The 21,029-nt window shown below is 37.9% G+C and overlaps 1 protein-coding gene across 1 annotated transcript in view; it reads right to left on the reverse strand.

Annotated features, from left to right (window-relative positions):
* myo1hb (myosin IHb) overlaps positions 1-21,029 on the reverse strand; it is an 87,221-nt gene that overhangs the window by 48,703 nt on the left and 17,489 nt on the right. Inside the window, exons 3-9 of the mRNA XM_036562949.1 lie at positions 9,682-9,797; positions 7,930-8,128; positions 7,647-7,727; positions 7,129-7,308; positions 6,644-6,742; positions 6,436-6,546; positions 886-957 (exon numbers count right to left, since the gene is read on the reverse strand). Coding sequence (XP_036418842.1) covers positions 886-957; positions 6,436-6,546; positions 6,644-6,742; positions 7,129-7,308; positions 7,647-7,727; positions 7,930-8,128; positions 9,682-9,797 — 858 coding nt within the window. The remainder of the gene's footprint in view (positions 1-885; positions 958-6,435; positions 6,547-6,643; positions 6,743-7,128; positions 7,309-7,646; positions 7,728-7,929; positions 8,129-9,681; positions 9,798-21,029) is intronic.

Below are 21,029 nucleotides of genomic sequence, written 5' to 3' on the forward strand. Positions count from 1 at the left end.
TAAACAGGCCTGCCTGCAGTCCAGATCTGTCACCCACTAAAAACACATTATGACATTTGGCACATTATAAAATTAAAAATATGACAAATTGTTGAGCTGCTGAAATCCTATGTTAAGCAAGAATGGGAAACGTTTCTCTTTCAAAACTACAGCAACTGGTCCTCATCAGTTCCCAAACGCTTACAGAGTGTTGTTAAAAGAAGAGGTGATGAAACACAGTGGTAAACATGCCCACGTCCGAACTTTGTTGGAACGTGTTGTTGGCATCAAATTCAAAATGGGCATATATTTTTCCAAAACCAATAAAATTTCTCAGTGTCAATATTTGATATGTTATCTTTGTATTTTTTCCTTTAAAAACATGGTTTACATGATTTGCATATCATTGCACACTATTTTTATTTGCATTCTGCACAGCGTCCCAACTTTTTTGGAAATGGGGTTGTAAATAACCTCAATTTAAAGCTGAAATTATTTATTTTTAACTTCAATATGTTTCGGTATGCAGCTAAAATAATAACTTTTGACTTTAAAATATTTATGGATCTGACTGTAGATTCTGCTCTAACACACCTCATTCTTGCATAGGGGTGATGACAAGCTGATATCTTAAAACTGTACATCGCATGAGCTTTCAAAAGAAAAAAGAAAATGTGTTTTTTCCAATATTGTGGAAGTCTCCTTTAAATTATTTATAATTGTTGAACTACAGACTAGCTAAATGTTAGGACTTCTTTAATGTTCTCAGAAACTAAGTATCTTGTAATTTCATTCTAAGGCAAAAAATGTTTTTGTGCATCCACACTGTGCTACTTATAAGTTGGCGTAGCACTTTTTTTACGGAATTGTAAATTAAATAAAATGAGATGCTGAAACTGATCATACCTCCTCTGCTTTGGCTTCAATCTTTCTGTGAGTTAAACCCTCCCGTAACACATGGGTGGGAATCCCTAACAACTGTGTAGAATAGAGGTAAGAAGAAAAAAACATAAATATGCATTCTCGCTACTATGCTCCCCACACATTATCATCCATCATTATTCATATCTTTGAATTATTTTTGGACAAAGTATACAAAGCACACTTTTGGCATGCCCAAAATTTGTAGATGCCAGCTCATTCAGTAATTAGTACTTTAACAGCCTCTGTTCTTCTGGGAAGGGTTTACACTACTTGCTGATGTTTTGACAAAACTGAGGATTTGATAACATAAGTGAGGTCAGGCACTGGTGTTGGATAATTAGTTCTGGATCACAAACAGTGCAATACAACCATTTACACATCCTTGCACAATCTCACACTCAGGGAGTACCATATGGGGGGTGTTGGGGGTGTTAAGATGATTTCAAGGGCCTGTGAATGAAAGGGGCCCTAAAAACTATTAGGACATTATGTCAATTTTTCCCCCCTGCCCCCTAGATTTACATGAAATGGTTTGGTTTAAACCAGGCACAAACGGTACTTGGTACCAGTGAACTGCAAGTGAGGGGTACTGGTGGAGCGTAATGTCTCAGCTGCTCTATGAAAAATCTGGAAAAGAAAGGAATAGAATGCCACCTAATTTTTCACAAAGAGAGGTTTGTGTGAGCTGCCCGGTGCCAGATGAACCTTTAGGCTCAACAGCGCTATCAATGAATCATCCCTACCCCTAACTGAAGAAGGAAGCGAGCAGCACTGTGTTGAATAACGTGTTAATTGGCAAAACCTTTTTATTATTATGAAAAAACATTTCAGTGATAAGAATTCAAACACATTGAGTTTTACAAACTCTTGTATCGCATTTGTGATTTTAGGTTACTACAGCTTTTACAGCTTTTGGTGTATCATGCTAATGTTAGGTAATTTTGAAGCTTCTAGCTATTGTTTAAAATAGCCAGCTGGCTATCAACTAAGTGGCCAAGTTAGATGTGCTGTTGCCACCACATTGGCATGGCCTGTGGTGGTAGGGCCCAATGTGATATCTTTTCATGGGCCCCAAAATCCCTGGCGGTGGTCCTGCTTACACTGCCATGATATCCAGTGACATTGACTACAATTATATTATTTTATTAATTGCGCAAGTGTGCCATTTAACTGTACCATTTTTAGTAGGTAAAAATATATGAGATTTTACTTTCAGTTTCACAGTCCTGATTTTGTCCATCTGTGGCCTGTGTAGACTGTGAGTGAGAAAAGTGAAAGTAGGTGAAATATTAGCCTTTTTTTTTACTTTGACATGTTATTTTTGACACAAATGACATCTATTTAGCAGAGCTTGATTTGTGAAAAATTTCACAAAAGGAGCTCGGAATATTTGATTGCTCCATACAGCTCTACCCTGCTGGACCGTGATGGTTTACTGTATTAAACCTAATATAACTTAAAAAGCTGACATAGAGGATAAGCCAGACTGATAAAACATGTTATAGTTTTTATCTATCAGTCATTCATGAGTAAGTCTTTGCATCACAGTGAGAAATAGGGCTATCTGACTTCGCAATTTAATTTCATGCCTAAACTATAGCAAAAACCTTGCAAATTTACTTGTTTTAGACATTACGTGATTTCTGAAATCTTAAACAAACATGTCATATTTGAGTTTTTATTCAGCTCTATTTCCATTATCATGTGTAAAAACAGGGTATTTTGGTTAGCTGGCCAAACAGTGGCACAGTAATAAAATACTGGCCTGTTCTGATCAACTTGGCTGATCTGAGCCTCTTTGTCAGCTTATTAAGTTATATGAAGTTTAATGGAGTTAGGTGTCACGGTCCAGTGGGATTGGGTTGTATGGAGCAGTCAAATATATCTAGCCCCATTTGTGAAAATCTTCACAAATTGAGCTCTGCTTAATAAATAGATTTTCATAAATTTTGATGGAATTTATTTCTAAAATAATCTACCAAAGTAAATATAAATGCTTTTTAGAAATAAATTCCGTCTAAATCTACTTTAACTTTATTTACTCACAGTCTACACATGTAACGGACAGACAAAATCAGGACTGTGAAATTTTTCACAAATCAACCTGGTCAATTGGAACCTGGTTTCATTCATCTGAGCAGTCAACTTTGAAGTTATGAGTTTTAAAAAATAAATCCCAAAAGTATTATATTGGTAGATTTTGGCATGGAGAATGATGTCATCTGAATTCACAAATCAGGCTTAACAAAATGCACCATTATTTGCAGGTGTATGTTACTGCATTACAGAGCCGGTAGAAGTCTGAATTGCTAACCACAAGCCTGCTTTACTGTACTCGCTAAGATCTCATTATGAACCAGTCTGTTGTGACCATAATTGTGTAAAAATAATGGTGGGACTCGTTCAAAAGAAAAACTGTTGTGCTCCAGTCTGGCAATATCATGAATTCTTCTTAGATGTCCTTAGATGTCCTAAATCCAATGTAAAGGGTCAACCACTCAGCCTGAAGGACATGATTTGTATACTCTATAATCAACACGTCACAAAATACAGTAAAACTTCGAAACTTCTGAATCATTTAAGGCTGGCTTTATACTGTAAAACTTTTGCGGAGCTTTAGTTGCTTTAGCGGAGGCCTTGGTCTGTTTGAAGGGCAGGGGTGAGAAAATAAAAAGGGCACCTAGTGCATGACATGGTGCCACACCAGCATGCAAAAAGCTATGATGCATCTTGTATGATTAAATATTCATCATTAAGCAATTCATCATTAAAAAATTACATCATTAAGCAATTCACATTACAAAGGTATATAAAACCTTTAAAATTTTTATTTTACAAACACCTCCAATGTAAATCAGAGAGGGAACTATTAACTTTTGTTTCACAAATGCAGACATGATAATGTCAATGAGATAACTATGATTTGGGAGCTTGGCAGTCAGGACTAGTCACCCTTAACTAAGTTAAAAAGCAATTCACAAAAAAACTTTAAAGTCCTGTAAGCATTTTGCGCAAATTACCCTAAAAAGCCTCAAAGAAAGCTTCCTGTGTTACCTCCCAAACACACTGTAGTAGGGTGTCAGGGTTACAGCTCACACTGTATTGAGCCCCCATCTGAGCTTTCTAGAAGGGGGTGTGGCTAAAACAGAAAACTTAAATGGATAGAATGAATGTAAGTTTTTAACAATAGGAATGAGTATTTTTAAACTCTATGTCATTGTTGGCAACAATATATTTTGTCTGTTTTCTATCAAATTCAGTTAAGGGGTACATAAGGGGTTAAGGGGTAAAAAATAAAAATACAGGGACAGTGCAGATTAGACTACATCAAAATGCTTGCTAGATATTAGAATTAACTTATCAGCCCCTTGCAAAAACACAGAAGAGATTTCTTAGAAACTATATAATGTGTTTTAAATGTATGCAGGTTTGAGAGGTACATCAAAATCTTATCAAAGTATAGCAGCAAGCCTAGACTGTCATCACGGCACACACTTTGGGAAAGCTTGCCCTAGAGGGAACGTTGAGGGGAGACTGTAGGGCACTGTGTCTCATTTTCTTCAGTGGGATTATTTTTTCTACATTGCAAGGGCACGTCATCGCGTTTGCCACTTGGAAGGACATCTAAGAAGGCACTTCATGAGTTTTTTTTTCATCAGAAAGGCACCTGTGGGAAATGTCAAGTTTATCTCATTGTGACGGCACCTATGTGTCACCACATCACATTTCCTCCACTAGAGAGACATCTATTAGGAAATTTCCCCACATTCTCATGCATGTAGGGACACCCTTTACAGCACTGCGTCATGTTTTATCTACTAGAGGGGCACCCTTTGGGACACTGTCATGTAGGGGCAGCATAAAGGACACTTCATAACAACACCCTTTTCCATTGGAAGGGCAGTCATAGGAAACATCAAGTTTAGATCATTGTGAGGACATCTTATAGGGCACCGCATCACATTTTCTACACTCAAAGGGCACTTCTTAAGACATGTTATAGAAATTGCTTGCTGTAGAGGGCACATCACCATAATTCACTGCATGATGGGGCACCCTGGGGGGCACTCAATCAGTTTTTTCCCATGTGAAGGGCTGTCAACAGGGCACTTCCTCTGACTGATGGCATCACACAGAACTGGTCTGTAACTATGAATAGACCCTCTCTCTTTGAACTTCAACCTGCGTGAGCGATGCGCCTCAAAACGGTCAGTTTTTGACTTAACATCACTAAACTATTTACACATTACTATTATTTTTAACAGTGGCGGTCCTGAATTCAGGGGGTGCTGCAGCCGCCTCAGCACCCCTACTTCCTGCGTCCCTATGCTTCAGTTTTTTATGTGCTCTAGGTCAGGGTTTTTCAACGTTTTTCACCCCAAGGGCCACCTGTGTGCAACTACAAAGCATAGCGGCCCACAGGAACACTAAAATCAACTTTTTTAAATACAACTTTATTTTTAATTTCTTAAATGCTGAAACTGGAAACCTGAGAATTAAGGCCTGAAAAAGATCAGATTTGGTCATTAATAGGTTTGTTAAAAAACACATGGTTGTAATAATGTTAAAAAGGGGGAAAAAGGAAAAAAATAGATAAGAAAAGAAACGTACAAGGTAAATGTGAACTGTAATTTGGAGCTGCATCAAGTTACTCCACTGGTTTCCAAAAAAAGCAGTTGTTTGGTCTGGAGAGTCTCTAGTTTTGAGGGTTTTTGTGCTTCATTTGGAATAGTCAAACCTCACTCCATTCACCCGTTTTTTGGATTAGCATCGTCACAATCAACAATAATGGTAAATCTTACTTGGTATCTGCTTCTTTGTCACTGGTTTATCAGTTTGACTTCAACCACTCAGGTTGCTGATGCTTGGCCAAATATACGCCCTGCGATCTATGAGTTGAAATCAAACACATATCTTTGCTATTATTGTATGGCTTGTCTATTGTTTTAACAGCAGCTCGTGCTTATAGTCTGTAAAGAGTCAGTCATTAAAACTGTCGTTATGCTGACTGTACAGCACTGACGTGCCTCTAGAAGAGAAGGAAAGCCAGCTCTGTTGATGAATTCCCTCATTTGATCACAGAGCGCGTTTCTAATGTAAGTTTAGATTCTTTAAAATGGTAAATCGCGAGCAGCATGATGATCTCAGGTTTATGTGCGGCTGCTGCAGAGTGTCTCATACTGTTGGCAGTGCCTTTGTATGGGGAATCTCTGTGTGTGCAACTGAACGCCTGCTACAGCAATGGCTGCACCTTAAGAGGCCAACATCATGAAAACATGCAGAAATTAAGCAGCAAAACAGCTCATTTTGATTTCATTGTTTTTGTGATGATGCATTTAATTAGCAATCAAGAGAGGTTGGAAAAAGGTCATGTAAAAATGAAATTTGACTGTTTTTGGTATATAAACCCACATAAACATTATAAATGGAAGAAAAATACAAGACAAATGTAGTCCATGAGCCTTTTAAAGTAGCTTAATTGACTACTTAGAAGGGGTGTCTGGATACCTTGGACATATAGTGTAATCGTACCTTAGAAAGCCAGTGTATCTCCTCACTGCTGTTGAGTGTGGCATAACCTTGGGAAGCCTCAAAGCGGACGTTTCCCAGATGGAGTACACTGGCAATGATTGCAAACAAATTCTGCACAAGAAGCCAGAGAGGAAAATACAAATTAGTTTTTCCCAGTAGACTCTTTTAGTCTGTCACCCACAATTGCATTGACAGAGCTAGAAAGTACCTCTTTATCCTTCTCACTGAAATCAACAACTGATAGAGCTTTCTGGATTGTTTTCCAGTCACTCTTATCATTGATGGAGCTCACTTTGGCACATGCTCCCTTGAGAAAGAGAAAGAAGGTATCAAAAGTGTTGGTCCTAGGATTCAATGGTTCTAGGATCTAGCAACCCAAAGGCTTCATTTATTCTGAAGTGTAGATTTGTTTTTCAAAAGTGTTTGTGTTAGAAATGTGTAGATTCTACAGAAATAATACACTAAAGAGAATGAACTGGCTCAGATTAGTTTGTCAACGCCATCCCTCCTAATAAAATAAGCCCCAAAAACTTCTAAAAAGACACCAAATGTGAGACCCTTGGAAAAGTCAGAAGGGTGTATCGGTGATACAGTTTTAAATTTCAATACACTATTTTGAACATTCATTTCACTTTTTTTCAAGCTTTCAACACTGCAGTCATAATGAATCAAAAATATTGCATTGCTCCCTACCTGGACTAGGTACCTATAATTTTGAGAGTTTCGCTCTAGACCAAGCCAGCGAAGAAGCTCCTCATCCCCACCTTCAACTAACTGATAGAAAATATGGAAGTTTCTCTCGCCATGGTTTTGGTGGACCACCCTTGACTTCTCCAGTAAATAGCTCAGTATGTGTCCGCCGACAGCACCTCCCTGCAGGAAAACCTTATTTATGCCTAAAGGACAAGCCTACTAAATAAGCATGTAAATATGTCACTTCAGTCCTATTTGATTATGAGGAAATGACTCATCATGGATCTAAAATTTCACGAATTTGACTTGATTTTTTGGCACAATTCAGAACATAGACAATAAAAGAAATGAAAATTTTGGAAATAGCTTGAGATATCTATTTTGGCTAAATATTGACAACTTTATTGAATATTATTATAATTCATTACAATAGACATTCCAAAATCTATATCACTGAATCTCCACCAGATCGATGCATCACAATGCGCTGACTACCATAATTTAAAATAATATTATACCAGGTGATCAAATTGAATGTCCATGTACTTTCCAAAGCGACTGGAGTTGTCGTTTTTTAGCGTTTTGGCATTCCCAAAAGCCTAGGATGAAAAATTGGAAGTCATGCTCAAAATGTCAGGATTTACAATTGAAGTATATTAAGTATTACTCTATTAATTACATCATTTCTAACACATCAATCTGTTTCATACTATAAAGTAGCTTGAATATTCCATGATTTATACAGTCTTTGATAAGTACAGAAAAACTGAAAAAAAATATAGGAAAACTGAAAGTTCTGACCTCCAGCACAGGGTTGGAGCGAAGGAGACGATCCCTCACATTGTCCAGCAGTTTAGTACTGGGGCAACTGACTGCATAGAACTGCAGGATTTTTTTAGAAGCCTCTGTTTTGCCTGTGCCACTCTCTCCAGAGATGAGGATAAAATGGTTGTTGGTCTCACTGATCATGGTGCGGTAGACATTGTCAGCAAGAGCAAAGCTGAGAAGGTAGATTAGTCAGGAGATCTGTATGATTTTTTTTTGTATATCACACCATTCACACAAAATATATAAATTTTCTTTTTAACCATTACAAAAATGTTTTGGTGTTCAAAGTAAAATGATTTCTTATTATTTATGATTAGCCCTTTTGAATCATACAAAACTGGATTACATCAACAATCAGCTTGCCAGGGTATGGTCTGAGGATAGAGCCTCAGACGGGGGAGCCATCAGTAAGACATTGTTAAAACTATGTGATAACTTTATTGTGATGCTTTTTTACTCATTTTGCTGAGATTCCTTTTATATTTTTAAATAAATGTACTTAATTTAAATAAATGTAATATGTAATGCATTTAAATTCTGTCTCTAAGTATTACTGGCATGTTAGCATGTTAACATGTTAGATATCTGCTGATCTGGTCACCCTACTTTAATGTGGGAGAATACAGTTATACAGATTTATGAAGCAGAATATATGACCTCATGAAATATTAATTATGTTTTATTGAACTCATTTAGTTTCATTTATTGTTTAAAAATGTGAAATGTCTTTAAGTTGCATCATTTTGTTTCAACCATGAATCCTTTTTGAATGTTATTAGGGGATCAATAATGATGCAACATGAGTATCTATTGAACATCATGTGCTTAGAATTGTATTTGTTCCCTGAAAACAGGGAAAATGTATTCATGATCATATCATGATGTATATGCATCAGTAAGTGTGTCTTCAGTTCATTACATTAAATGCTTCATGTACTAGTAGCTCCATGTTATTCTCCTCCCATTTCTACACCCTTCAAGTCAGCCATCATTCAAAATTAGGGCATTCTGCTATATAACGTTAGACATTTCCGGTGACCTCCTTTACCACAAGACTAATGCAAACATAGTTTTCAAAGGCCAAATTTTTTGATTGGTGCACTATTTAATATAGGCCTTTCATATTTTGGCTAATTAAAGGCATGCCCACCCATTGCCTCTGCAGTCAACACAGTCTGACACATCTCCCTGCACTTAGAAAAGAACAGAAAACCCACCGTCAACTATGCTAGAAGTAATTAGGCAGCTGCTGAATTCCAACAGTAAGTGCTTAATGCAAAACAAGTATTTTTGTACAACACTTTTGGAATTATTCAGTCAAGTGTATTTGTAAACCTTTTTGAAAGTAAAAGTAACTGGAGCTGCCTTTTTACTGTATTGGCCGAGTGTTCAAAAGTTCATAAAACAGCTTTGGTAAGACATTAATTCATGTATGTCTCATCACACGACTTTGTTGAGTGTGATGGTTGTACTTTGAATTTGTGTTATATAGTCATGTATCTCAAACCTTTTTTCAAGGTTCATCTTGAAAATGTTTTTAATATTATCTTAAGATGTTTTCAGATCCTTTGTAAGTACAGGTGAAATATGTCAAAATTATTGCCCATGGTGGTAAACATGTGCGGAAAATAAAGATTAAACTGAGAATCACTGGAACTTTCTTTTTTAGAGAATCTGAATAAGAGCAATGATAACAAAAGTTTATTTGCATGAAACCATACTTACATGTGCGGTGGCAACTCGAAAAAATTGACTCCCATGTATATGTCCATTTGCTTTTTGCTGTATATGTCCAACTCCTTATAGGGGTTAATGGAGACGAGGAGGGTGCCGATGTAAGTCTAATGGAAAGAAAGGCACACAAAATACAATTGATATACCATTATATGAAGACTTTACAAAGATCAATAGACTTAAAGTATGGTTAATGTTGCTCTCTAAACATCACACATGGGCTGTATACTATATCGCTTGTGAATCAATATTATGATATTGGCCTTTACAATACTGATATGTGAGAATGCTGTTATACAAATAAGCCTGTCCAAACAATCATGATGTTTAAATAATAATAATAATAATAATAATAATAATAATAATAACAATAATGCCCCACCACCCAAAAAAGTCCAACTTAGTGCTCCAACATGTTTTAAAGGTGAGTATTATTTGTTAGCCATATATTGGTAGTTATATATTTCTAATTTTATACATATGTGGCTAATTCTATTCATTAATTAGCTAGAATACATTTCTGCTTAAATTTTGTTCTCAAGAAAAATTCAGCTTTGTTCAGGTTCAAAATTCTAACTTGTGCTCAAACATGGTTATTTGTTGGCTATGTGGCTAATTCTAACAGTTTTAGCATATATGTTAGCTTCACTCTCAAGAAAAAAAAATTGCTGGAGTTTGTACATGCATACAACAGTGCAGGGTATCATTTCATGTCAGTAAAACCAGTGTTAACTACTAAGTAAACAGCTACGAACCAAGATAGCTAATCACCTAATATGACCACTTGGCTCACCTAATATGGCTTGTAATTTAGTAGTTAACAGTTCCAGATGAGTGTTTCTGTGGGTGTTTTGATGGATCAAGGTATTAATATAATAACAACTATAATAACTATAATAAGAAAGAAAAAGAGAAGGAGAAAGAAAATTCAGTCCGTTTCTTCCAGCTGTTCAGGAGACAGTTTATTATCTTTCTTTCTCTCACTCACTCACAGTGTTGCCAGATAGGATTTTCTGCTGTAGCAGGCGGACAAAAATGTGGGCTGGGTTGTCATTATTTTGGTGGGTTTTAAAAAAGGATATGCAATTAATAAACTACATTACTTAATAATGCAGCTGGAATTAAATTGACTTATTCCCACATTTGGTCCATAAAAAAAAAACTTTGATTGACAAACATTTTAGTTAATCTTGTTGAGAGGAGGCCTTTGCATCATCTATACCATTCACAATCCACGTTAGCGGTTAACATGTCAGATTTATTATTGATGTAATGCATCTGTGCTCAGGTCTAACGCAGCATAAATTATCCAGTTCACTCTGTTTTACTGACTGTACATACAGTGCCTTGCAAATTTATTTAACCTCATCTAATTTGTGTGGATTACAGATGGCTTTTTGATATTTTGTGCTGTGACATATTACCTTCAAAATGAATTAATTTGAAGTAATATTGGTTTTATAAGGAAATTATTCCATGATGAAAATTACTAGTTGAAAAATGCTGTTTGCATAAGTATTCAAACCTTGTGCTGTGGAAGCTCCTTTTTTTATGGAGATGAAAGATATTGCCCTAATGGGGATACATTTGGTTTACAATCTTTTTGGAATTTAAGATCCCCTTAATTCAAGTACCATTGATCAGACATTGAATCTGAAGGCAAATCTGAATCTGAAGCTATTAAAATTAAGATTAAAGAAAAATTCAAAGTAAATTAGAGATAAAATAATAGACATGCACAATATAGGAAATGGCTACAAAATAATATCCAAGTGTTTGGATATCCCAGTGAGCACTGTTGGGTCAATTGTGAGAAAATGGAAGCTGCATCATACCACCCAGAAACTGCCTAGACAAAGCCATCCCTCAAAACTTAGCATCAGAGCAAGAGGGAGCTCAGGGAAGCCTGAGACAACAACAATCACTTTACTCTAGTCTTGAATGAAGGCGCACCAGTCAGCAATATCAAGACCTCAGCATACAACTGGCCTGTGTGGGAGAGAAGCTAGAAGGAAACCATTACTGAAGAAACAACACATCAAAGCATGCCTAGACCCAGCTAAAATGTGGGATAAGGTTTTGTGGTCAGATGACATGAAAATGGAGCTCATTCCTCAACAAACACCATCCCAACAGAGAAGTATGGGGGTGGCAGCATCATGTTATGGGGATGTTTTTCCTCAGTGGGCATTTTGTTAAAACTGAGGGACGGGTTGATGGTACAAAATACAGGGAGATACTCCAAGACAACCTGTTTCAGTCTTCTAAAAAACTAAAGCTTAGGAGAAACTTCACCTTTCTGCAGGACACTGATTCCAAGCACAAAGCCAAAGCAACACAGGAGTGGTTGAACAACAAAAAGGTGATAAGAAGGTGACTTGAGCTCCTCCAGATGCAACAGACCCTCCTCCATACGCAACAGACGCACAGACTGCCGACCCACCGCTCCAGTGCTATCATCCTGCTATCGTCCTGCTAAGTTCCTAAATCAACCAAAAGCGGTAAGTTCATTCATAGAATTGAACTTATTCATAGAAAACCTCCCAGAACTAACAACCCTAGTCTCCACTCCTTCAGACCCAATGGAGCTAGATGTACTAACCGACTATTTAGAAAATACCTTTCGATCTACTTTAGAAAATGTGGCGCCACTTAAAATAAAAAGGATAAGACAGAAAAAGCTTGCCCCATGGTACAATGATAAACCCCATACCTTAAAACAAACAGTACGGAAACTAGAGTGGAAATGGCGATCAACCAAGCTGGAAGTGTTCCACTTTGCCTGGAAGGACAGCCTTATAGAGCATAGAAATGCTCTCACTAAAGCTCGCTCAGTATATCTGGCCTCACTGATCGAGAATAATAAATATAATCCTAGAGTTCTGTTTAGTGTGATTTCCAGAATTACAATAAATCAAGCAGGTACTGAACCACAAATTCCAGCGACTCTCACCAGTGAAGTTTTTATGGACTTTTTAAATAATAAAATCGAAAATATTAGACAACAAATTCAACCCACAGTATTAGATCCAACTTGGCTGTCATCTGATGTGGCTGATATAAAACATAACGTAGTTGCAGAAGAAAGGCTGTAAACTTTCTACCGACTCCCACAGCTAGAACTAGAGAAGATTGTCTCCTCTGCAAATTGTACAACCTGCACACTTGATGCAATTCCCTCAAAATTACTCAAAGAAGTACTACCAGTAATCATTAATCCTCTTTTAACTATAGTAAACTCGTCCCTTAGCCTGGGCCTTGTAAACAAAGCTTTTAAACTAGCAGTTATTAAACCTCTGATCAAGAAACCAAACCTTGATGCTAGCGTATTGTCTAATTACAGGCCTATTTCTAACCTATCGTTTATATCTAAGATCTTAGAAAAAGCTGTAGCCCAACAACTTAGTTCATATCTACATAAGAACCACATATATAAAAAATTCCAATCTGGATTCAGGCCACATCACAGCACTGAGACAGCTCTATTTAAGATAACAAATGATTTTCTTCTTGCCTCTGATCAAGGCTACATATCCCTGTTGGTGCTACTTGACCTCAGAGCAGCTTTCGATACGATAGACCACAATATTCTCCTAGAAAGGTTAGAAAACATGGTTGGAATCACAGGGACAGCCCTATCGTGGTTCAAATCTTACTTAACGGAACGTTATCAGTTCGTAAAGGTAAATGATTTATCTTCCAATTATTCAAAAGTAAGATTTGGAATTCCACAAGGCTCTATTTTAGGACCATTATTATTTACATTATACATGTTACCGTTAGGCACAGTTATAAGAAACCATGGCATTAACTTTCACTGTTACGCAGATGATACGCAATTGTACATATCAGCCAAGCCTGATGACAAATATAGGTTAAAGAAAGGACTGTGTAAAAGACGTGAAAGCCTGGATGTTGCGTAACTTCCGCCTTCTAAACAGACCAACCAAACAGAGGTTCTCCTTCTGGGCCCAAAAGTGGCAAGAAATAAATTATCAGATTCAATTTTAAAACTCGTTGACTTTCCAGTTATACCTGGTTCAGCAGCAAAAAATCACTCGATCTGTCACTCGATTTGTCACTCGATCAACACATAGGCATTATCACTAGGACAGCTTTTTTACATCTTCGTAACATTGACAAAATAAAAAATGCCTTATCCCTGCATGATGCAGAAACATTAGTACATGCCTTTATTACTTCAAGGCTAGACTATTGTAACGCACTACTGTCAGGATGCACCAGCAGGAATTTAAGTAAACTTCAACTAGTTCAAAATGCTGCAGCCAGGGTCCTCACTAAAACTAAAAATTTGATCATATCAGTCCAGTTCTATCGTCACTTCATTGGCTGCCTGTTAAATTCCATATTGATTACAAAATTCTTTAATTGACATATAAAGCCCTACATGGGCTTGCTCCTGAGTACCTGCAAGACCTTATTTCCCATTACGAGCCACCATGATTACTCAGATCACAGAGTGCTGGCTTTTTAATAGTTCCCAGAATTCAGAAGGTTTCAGCTGGGGGAAGAGCCTTTTCCTATAAAGCCCCCAAACTCTGGAATGATCTTCCAGAAAATGTTCGGGACTCAGACTCAGTCGCAATCTTCAAATCTAGGCTGAAAACTCACTTGTTCGGTTTAGCTTTTGGTAATTAATGTTCCCCCTTAGATAAAGGCAGCAGATACAGGGGTCCATGGACACAGGGAATTATAGTAAACTGAGACGCTGGTCGCACACGATCACTCAGGTTTGTGGACGGTGGAGTGGAGGGATGCCAAATTGTTTCAGGGTGTCTGTGCCAAATTGTTTCCCGTGTCTGTGTGTCCTTTTGGTTCTCTCCTTTTAGTTAAGCTGTTATAGTCAGATCTGCCGGAGTCATTAGCCACACTCTGGAAATGTTCACATTCTCTGTTTTACATACACCCAAACAGAACAAAACTAATTCAATCTCCCTACGTTTTTCCGAGTAAACGACTACCCACCTGTCCAGCCGGACACTGATGGATGATTGGCTGTCGAGCTCTCCTGCTACCCGCTTCAGACCAGTTGCCCACGCCCCAGTCATAAAAAGCGCTATACAAATAAATTTGACTTGACTTGAATATTCTACAATGTCCAAGTGAAGGTCCAGATCTCAATCCAATCAAGAATCTGTGGTACTATTTGAAAATTGCAGTCCACAAGTGTCATCAAACCAACCTGAACAACCTGGAGCACACACACTGGGGGGCAGTGAGCACACTTGCCCAGAGCAGTGGTCAGCCCTATCCACAGCACCTGGGGAGCAGTTGGGGGATAGATGCCTTGCTCAAGGGCACTCCAGTCACGTACTATTAGCTCAGGGGATTGAACCAGTGACCTTCCAGGCACAAGGCTGGTTCCCTAACCTCCAGCCCATGACTGCCCCAGTTTGCAAATATGAGCAGCATTTTTAATTTTTTTAGCTAGTTTTTGGGTGTTTTTTCTTTTTTTGGTTTGCTTTGAATACTTTTTGCCTGGAAACTACCGAAGCAGTATGGTAAACTCTGGTCACTCACATATTCACACATACACGCCTCTCACTCATTCACGCAAGTTAACGATTTTAAAAACTTAACTCAAATTTATATGGTGTGAGTAATCCATACGGTTAGATGCTCAGTTTTGCAGCTAACATAGCTTCTCAGCAAATTGAGGTATGCACAATGAGTAACGCAAAATACCTTTTGGTCATAGTTCACCCTGTCATGCATCCCTCAAGCTTTGACTCTCTGGACTTCAATTCCCAGAACTCTCTGGGTGAACACGTGACTGTGACATCATACCAATCCTTTTTATCAGAGACCTGACTCACCTGACTATTGATTTGTTTCACCTGCTTTTGCATGTCATATGATTAGTTCGGTTTAGTATATAAGCCCAGGCTTTAGCTTAGCTCAGTGCAAGGTATTGCTGCTTTTGCAGAGCTACTGGGCGATCTTTTCCTTGATCTGGTTGACTTCCTGTGTTTTTGACGGACCTTCTGTATTTTAGTGAGAGCAATGTCTACATGCAAAGAATGAAACACCAGACAAAGTCCCTGGGCATAGGGGGGCACACCCCATTCCCTTGCAGTCACTGTGCAGAAGGGGTTACAAAGTGTCCACTGTCTTAGTAAACACACACAACACGGGCACACGCTCAGGGCCATTCACATCGCTAGTCCTCCCTCGGGGCCACATTCTCCTCTGTGGGGCGCTGAAGCAGAGACAGACTGAGTGCTGCGTCCTCCTCCTCGGCACGGCACATCTCCGCACAGCTTGAAACATCACTCCAGCAACAGCAGCAGGTGTGCTTCCTTGACTGCTCTCCACTTACTCCACCCCAGCAGCAATTGCCACGGCGCTCCCTCGACTGCTCTCCACTTTCCCTGCCGCCGACCACGTTGTAGATGCCAGAAAGTCTGATGCTTGTGTATACTGGAGCTCCAGTGTTCGGGCTTGACCCACCACACTGCCGTCATTCTTGCCGGGCCACTTCCGGCCTTCTTGCCATTGTGTTTCTCGCACCAGCTCTGTCATCGGGCCTTCCCGCACCAGCTCCAGCCTCCAACTACCATGCAAACCATGCCATGTCGGCCTCCCCCCTACTTTCTCCAACCTGGCTTAGCTGTTGAGCCTCGTTGTGCTGTCTCAAGCATCGACTCCTCGGCACCTGTCTTTGCTACGCTCCTCACAGTCCTCCCCGCTGCGTTTGTAATTTTCCTCCAGTTCACAAGGGGGTGACACCATGAGCCTTAGCATGTGGCCATCTGCATAGCCACACATCCAGAGTCTTCCAGAGCCAGCACCAGCTAGTAGCGAGTCGCTACAATAGTAACACAACCATATTTCATACATGTAAATTGTATGGGTTGACACTACGTAGCTAGCATCTTTCAGACTGCATTCACAGAATATGTCCCCTGCTCAATAGCCAACATACCTAGCTCCTAACTAACCTGGACATGGCTAGGTTCATTCACCCAGCTGCACACCTGCTCTTTTACTGTCCTCTAAGTTGTCAACACCTTTTAAAAAATAAAATCAGTCAGCCACTCATCAGCATATGATTATGTGTCGGTTGCATTTTAATCGACACTTGAAAATGAGCTGCGTGATTCCATTAAAACAGACCATTTAGCCTACATAGAGCAGTGGAATGAGAAGCAAGGCGTGTCAGCTAGTACTGACATGAGCAAATTAATTAAAAAATGGCCGGAAAAATATTTTACAATTTACAAATAATAACAATGTATTCTCAAGGCTTATCTGTATACTTGGTCATGAGTGGCCACTGAATCTTTGTTCTGGGTTTGGAAGATTACTGTATTTTTTTTTTTCTGTACAGATTACTAATTACTTGTTAAAAATGTCATTTGTGACCTAATCCAAAGGATTACAATATTAAAGTAACATAATCTGATTACTTTCCATTGCTTTTGGATTAGTCGTCTTTTTAAATTTATAATTAAATAAATACCAATACGATTTGTTTCTTCTGCTAGCGGCGTGAGATTATTGCTTCAAGTTTGTCAAATGACTTTTAGTCATTGTTAAGGTAACTTATGTTTGGATTTTGTGACTTGTCAAAAGTGTAAATTTAAATATGTTAAAACTGAACTGAAAATAGTATATATTTTGATATTACAGATGCTAGAACACAGATAGGCACACTGTTATTTTTTATGTACTTATTTATTTTTTTCAGGTGAAGTAGGACAATTTGCCTATAAACTGTGACAATTTTTGCACAGTATTTTATATTTTACAGACCAACAAACTGTTAAATAACATTTGGCTGAATAAATAACAATCATGAACTGTATTGGCTTCATTTTTTATTAAAAAACTACTGCTGCTGGGTGGACTTCGGCACATTTTTTCTCTGTCCTTTTGTTTCTCTCGCTTTCGTTTAGGTGCCATTTTGCTAAAAGAGTTAAAATATTTAATAATGAAAAATTATGTACATGTACATGTAAAAAGAACAATCTACGTTTGTTCAGGTTCAGTGCCTGCAGGCTTCTCTACACCACACTATACAAAGGCATGAGTACATTAGACAACCGTTAGCATTCTAATGTTGGTATGGATTAACTTAAAATGGCCTTATCATTGAAAAACAATGTTTCCTCACTTTTTTAAAATAATAGAGTTTGATATTTGACAACATTGTTAAAGTTTCAAAACAAGCCATTCACTCCACAGTCCATAAAGTCCATATATGGAAACTAAGGTGCACAAACAGTCTGCTTTGAAATCATTGCTTTTGTGATCATTGTTTTTCTGAAGCATTAAAATTCAGACCAATCTTAGAAAAGCACATAATAAGACTGCGGGGGTATGTATCTATGAATAATGTAACTTAACTTTGTTGGTAATATATTAATTTTGTTTGTCGTCTTTGTTGTCTATGAGACTAATGTAAAAAAGGCATGACTAACAAGTGTTCCCATTAAAATATGTGCAAGGCAGCAGGTCGCCAGGACTGGAGTTAAAACTCACTGTCATAGTCAACTCCTGTTGGTTAAAACAAAAAATCTGGCAAAACTTTTCCCATTCCATTTTTGCTGCTTGTACTCAATTTTGTCCCATACTTTGCTCAATTTACTCAAAATCCCAGCTTTTAATTAAAATTACTTTCCCGCTGTTGGCTCGTGAACTTTCAAACAAAAATGCTACCACCATCATGGCTGATGAAAAGGTTGTATCATTGAAATAACAAACTTAGGGTGTAGATAAGGTGGATAGTGGCATTCATTAAATCCATTTCAGCCAGAGGTGGAACCATCAGGGCCATCTAAGCCCTCAGAGAGGGCCTAATATATTCTAAAAATAATATTTTAAAATTGAGCAGTTCTAGTTTTAATTGATCGTATTTTGACAATCAACATCTAAACAAAAACAAATCTAAGCAAATAAACTTGCCTATTCAATTTGTACTGGAATGTGAAAGGTTAAATTAAAGAAGCCCCTTTTGCTATGTTCACATTACAAGCCTCATTGCTCAAATCTGATTTTTTGCTCAAATCCAATTTCTCTGACAACGATGGCTCACACTCGTTTAGGTAAGTGATTCAAATCTGTCATTAGGCTTGTTTGAGATTAACTGCGCCTCGCCTCGGTGGTCAGCGAGAGCAGACTGTTGCAGTTGGAGGAGGAGAGTAGAAATAGCCGTCAAGTCGCCACCATGAAACTCACGTGAGCGGTGGCGGATCTCACGGCGTTTGCGTTCTTCGTAGCTAATGAAGTGGATGCAGTAGAAATCCCTCTGCCATTGCATGAAATCGAGTATGATGAACAACAAAAATGAAACATTTGTTTAATTGTCTGTAGGCTAAACAAACTATTGTTGATCATAGTTGCAGGTTAAGCCCAGCGATTGTTTTCTAATCTACAGTTGTGACTATTGGTGACACAAATTGTCAAACTAGTTTCTGTAACATCTGTAAACACAAATGGTTTTATTCAACATTCATCATTCTTAATTTATCTTGTACATTGGTGAAAAAGTATTAACAACCTGTTATTAACAACCATGTTAATGAATAGCCTTAACATTTGTCAATAACAATTTAAATGAATAGACCTAAACTAAGTAGTCTGTTTTTCAAGACTGTCTATTGAGAGTGAATATGATAAACAGTGTAAAAATTCTAGAAATAAACAAATGGAAATTATTAGGGGTGGGAATTTCTAGGCACCTCACGATTCGATTCGATTACGATTCAGAGGGATGCAATGCGATTATAAAACGATTATCAATGCATCTCGATGCATCTTATTTTTCTATACACCATTTCTATTTTAGTCTGTCTGAGGACTTGGTAATGTTAAAGCATAGTATTTGTAATGATCCATAATGAATTTACTTCCAATATCTTTTATTAATAAGTCAAATGGAAGTGATGTGGCAAGTGAACTAGAAGGCTCTCATTCACTGCTCTTGATTGGAGTACATAAGATGCTGCTGCCATTCATCTGCGATAAAATGTGCTATTAAGGTGAAATAAGATCCAGTGGTAATGGATGTCAACGCAGCACGTTACAGCCGTCCTACCCGTTTTCTTTAGTGATTTTATAACTTCAGTTTTGGTCTCGTTGTAGAGACGGGAGGCGGGGGGGTCGCTGTGTCAGTAAAATATCTTCGAGACGGGACGCGTGCAACATAGCGTGAAAGCCCTGTTTCGCAATGACTCTGCAGACTGCAGGTCGCATAGCAACGATGCGTTATTCGCATTTATAAGCAGCGCAGTTGGTTTCCTGGCAAGTTAAATCTGCATCTAAGAATCGATTTTTTCACGCACCCCTAGAAATTATCAAGTGCACTCAGCCAGACCTTAATCATTAAGGTTGCGCATATGGTAAATATATTTCAATTATATTGTGTCAAAATGGCTTTTAGTCCAAACTAGTCCAAAATACAACATTTTATAGAGGATGTCATCCCTCTTTAGAGTCTCTCAGAATTTAGAGGTCATGTCAGACTCTCCAAAGGACAAGTATGGAAGTCATATAACAATGCAAAAGGTTTTAATGTGATTGTGATAATCTTTTGTCTCGCTTACTATTTAGGATCTGATAAAGACCCTCGGCCCTGTTTATATGAATCCACAGCAGACAAAATTGCCACTCACAAAAAGTGTTGAACCAGGAGTCATATAGGGGTATTTCAGACTAATTCAATGTCACAAAATCCACTCTTGTCAAACATTTTCATGAGTTTTGTACTCTGATAAATACACATATGACACAACAGATTTCCTGGCCAGTAGGGCAAACCCTGCATAATTCTGTGTTTTCTGGGTTTTCAAGCAGCTGGATTTCCAAACACTATCTGTGCAGTAGATGGATTCAGAATTCGTATTCAGAAGTCACACTGCGACAGCCCCCTGGAACCACTCATGGAAACTTTGTTCTGTTTTAAGATATACTGATTATAATCAGAATACTATAAAATAGAATAAAAATACTACAAATAAACAGCATTCAAAAGTTTTGATGTCAATTGTGTAGTATAAATACAAATACTTTTTATCTTGAAAAGTACATCAAAATTAATATAATATTTCCAAACCATTGCAGTCGCATCATGCTTTCATTGCTCACTCGCCATTTTTCCCCTTTTCTGCAAAAGTTTTTGGTGCAAATAAGGTAATATTTCCTTGGCTGTCCTTCAAATTGATAAGGATGTTGTCCATGTGATGTTATGGCACATGGACAAGATTGTTATTCTTAATTTGTTACAATGTGCCAAACTGCCACTCAAAACACATCTTTCCATTGAGCAGTGATTTTCTTTTAGATTTAGTGAGTGGTCTTTAGTCTACACAAATTGA

Source organism: Colossoma macropomum, unplaced genomic scaffold, assembly GCF_904425465.1.
Source record: "Colossoma macropomum unplaced genomic scaffold, Colossoma_macropomum, whole genome shotgun sequence".
Taxonomy (NCBI): Eukaryota; Metazoa; Chordata; class Actinopteri; order Characiformes; family Serrasalmidae; genus Colossoma; species Colossoma macropomum.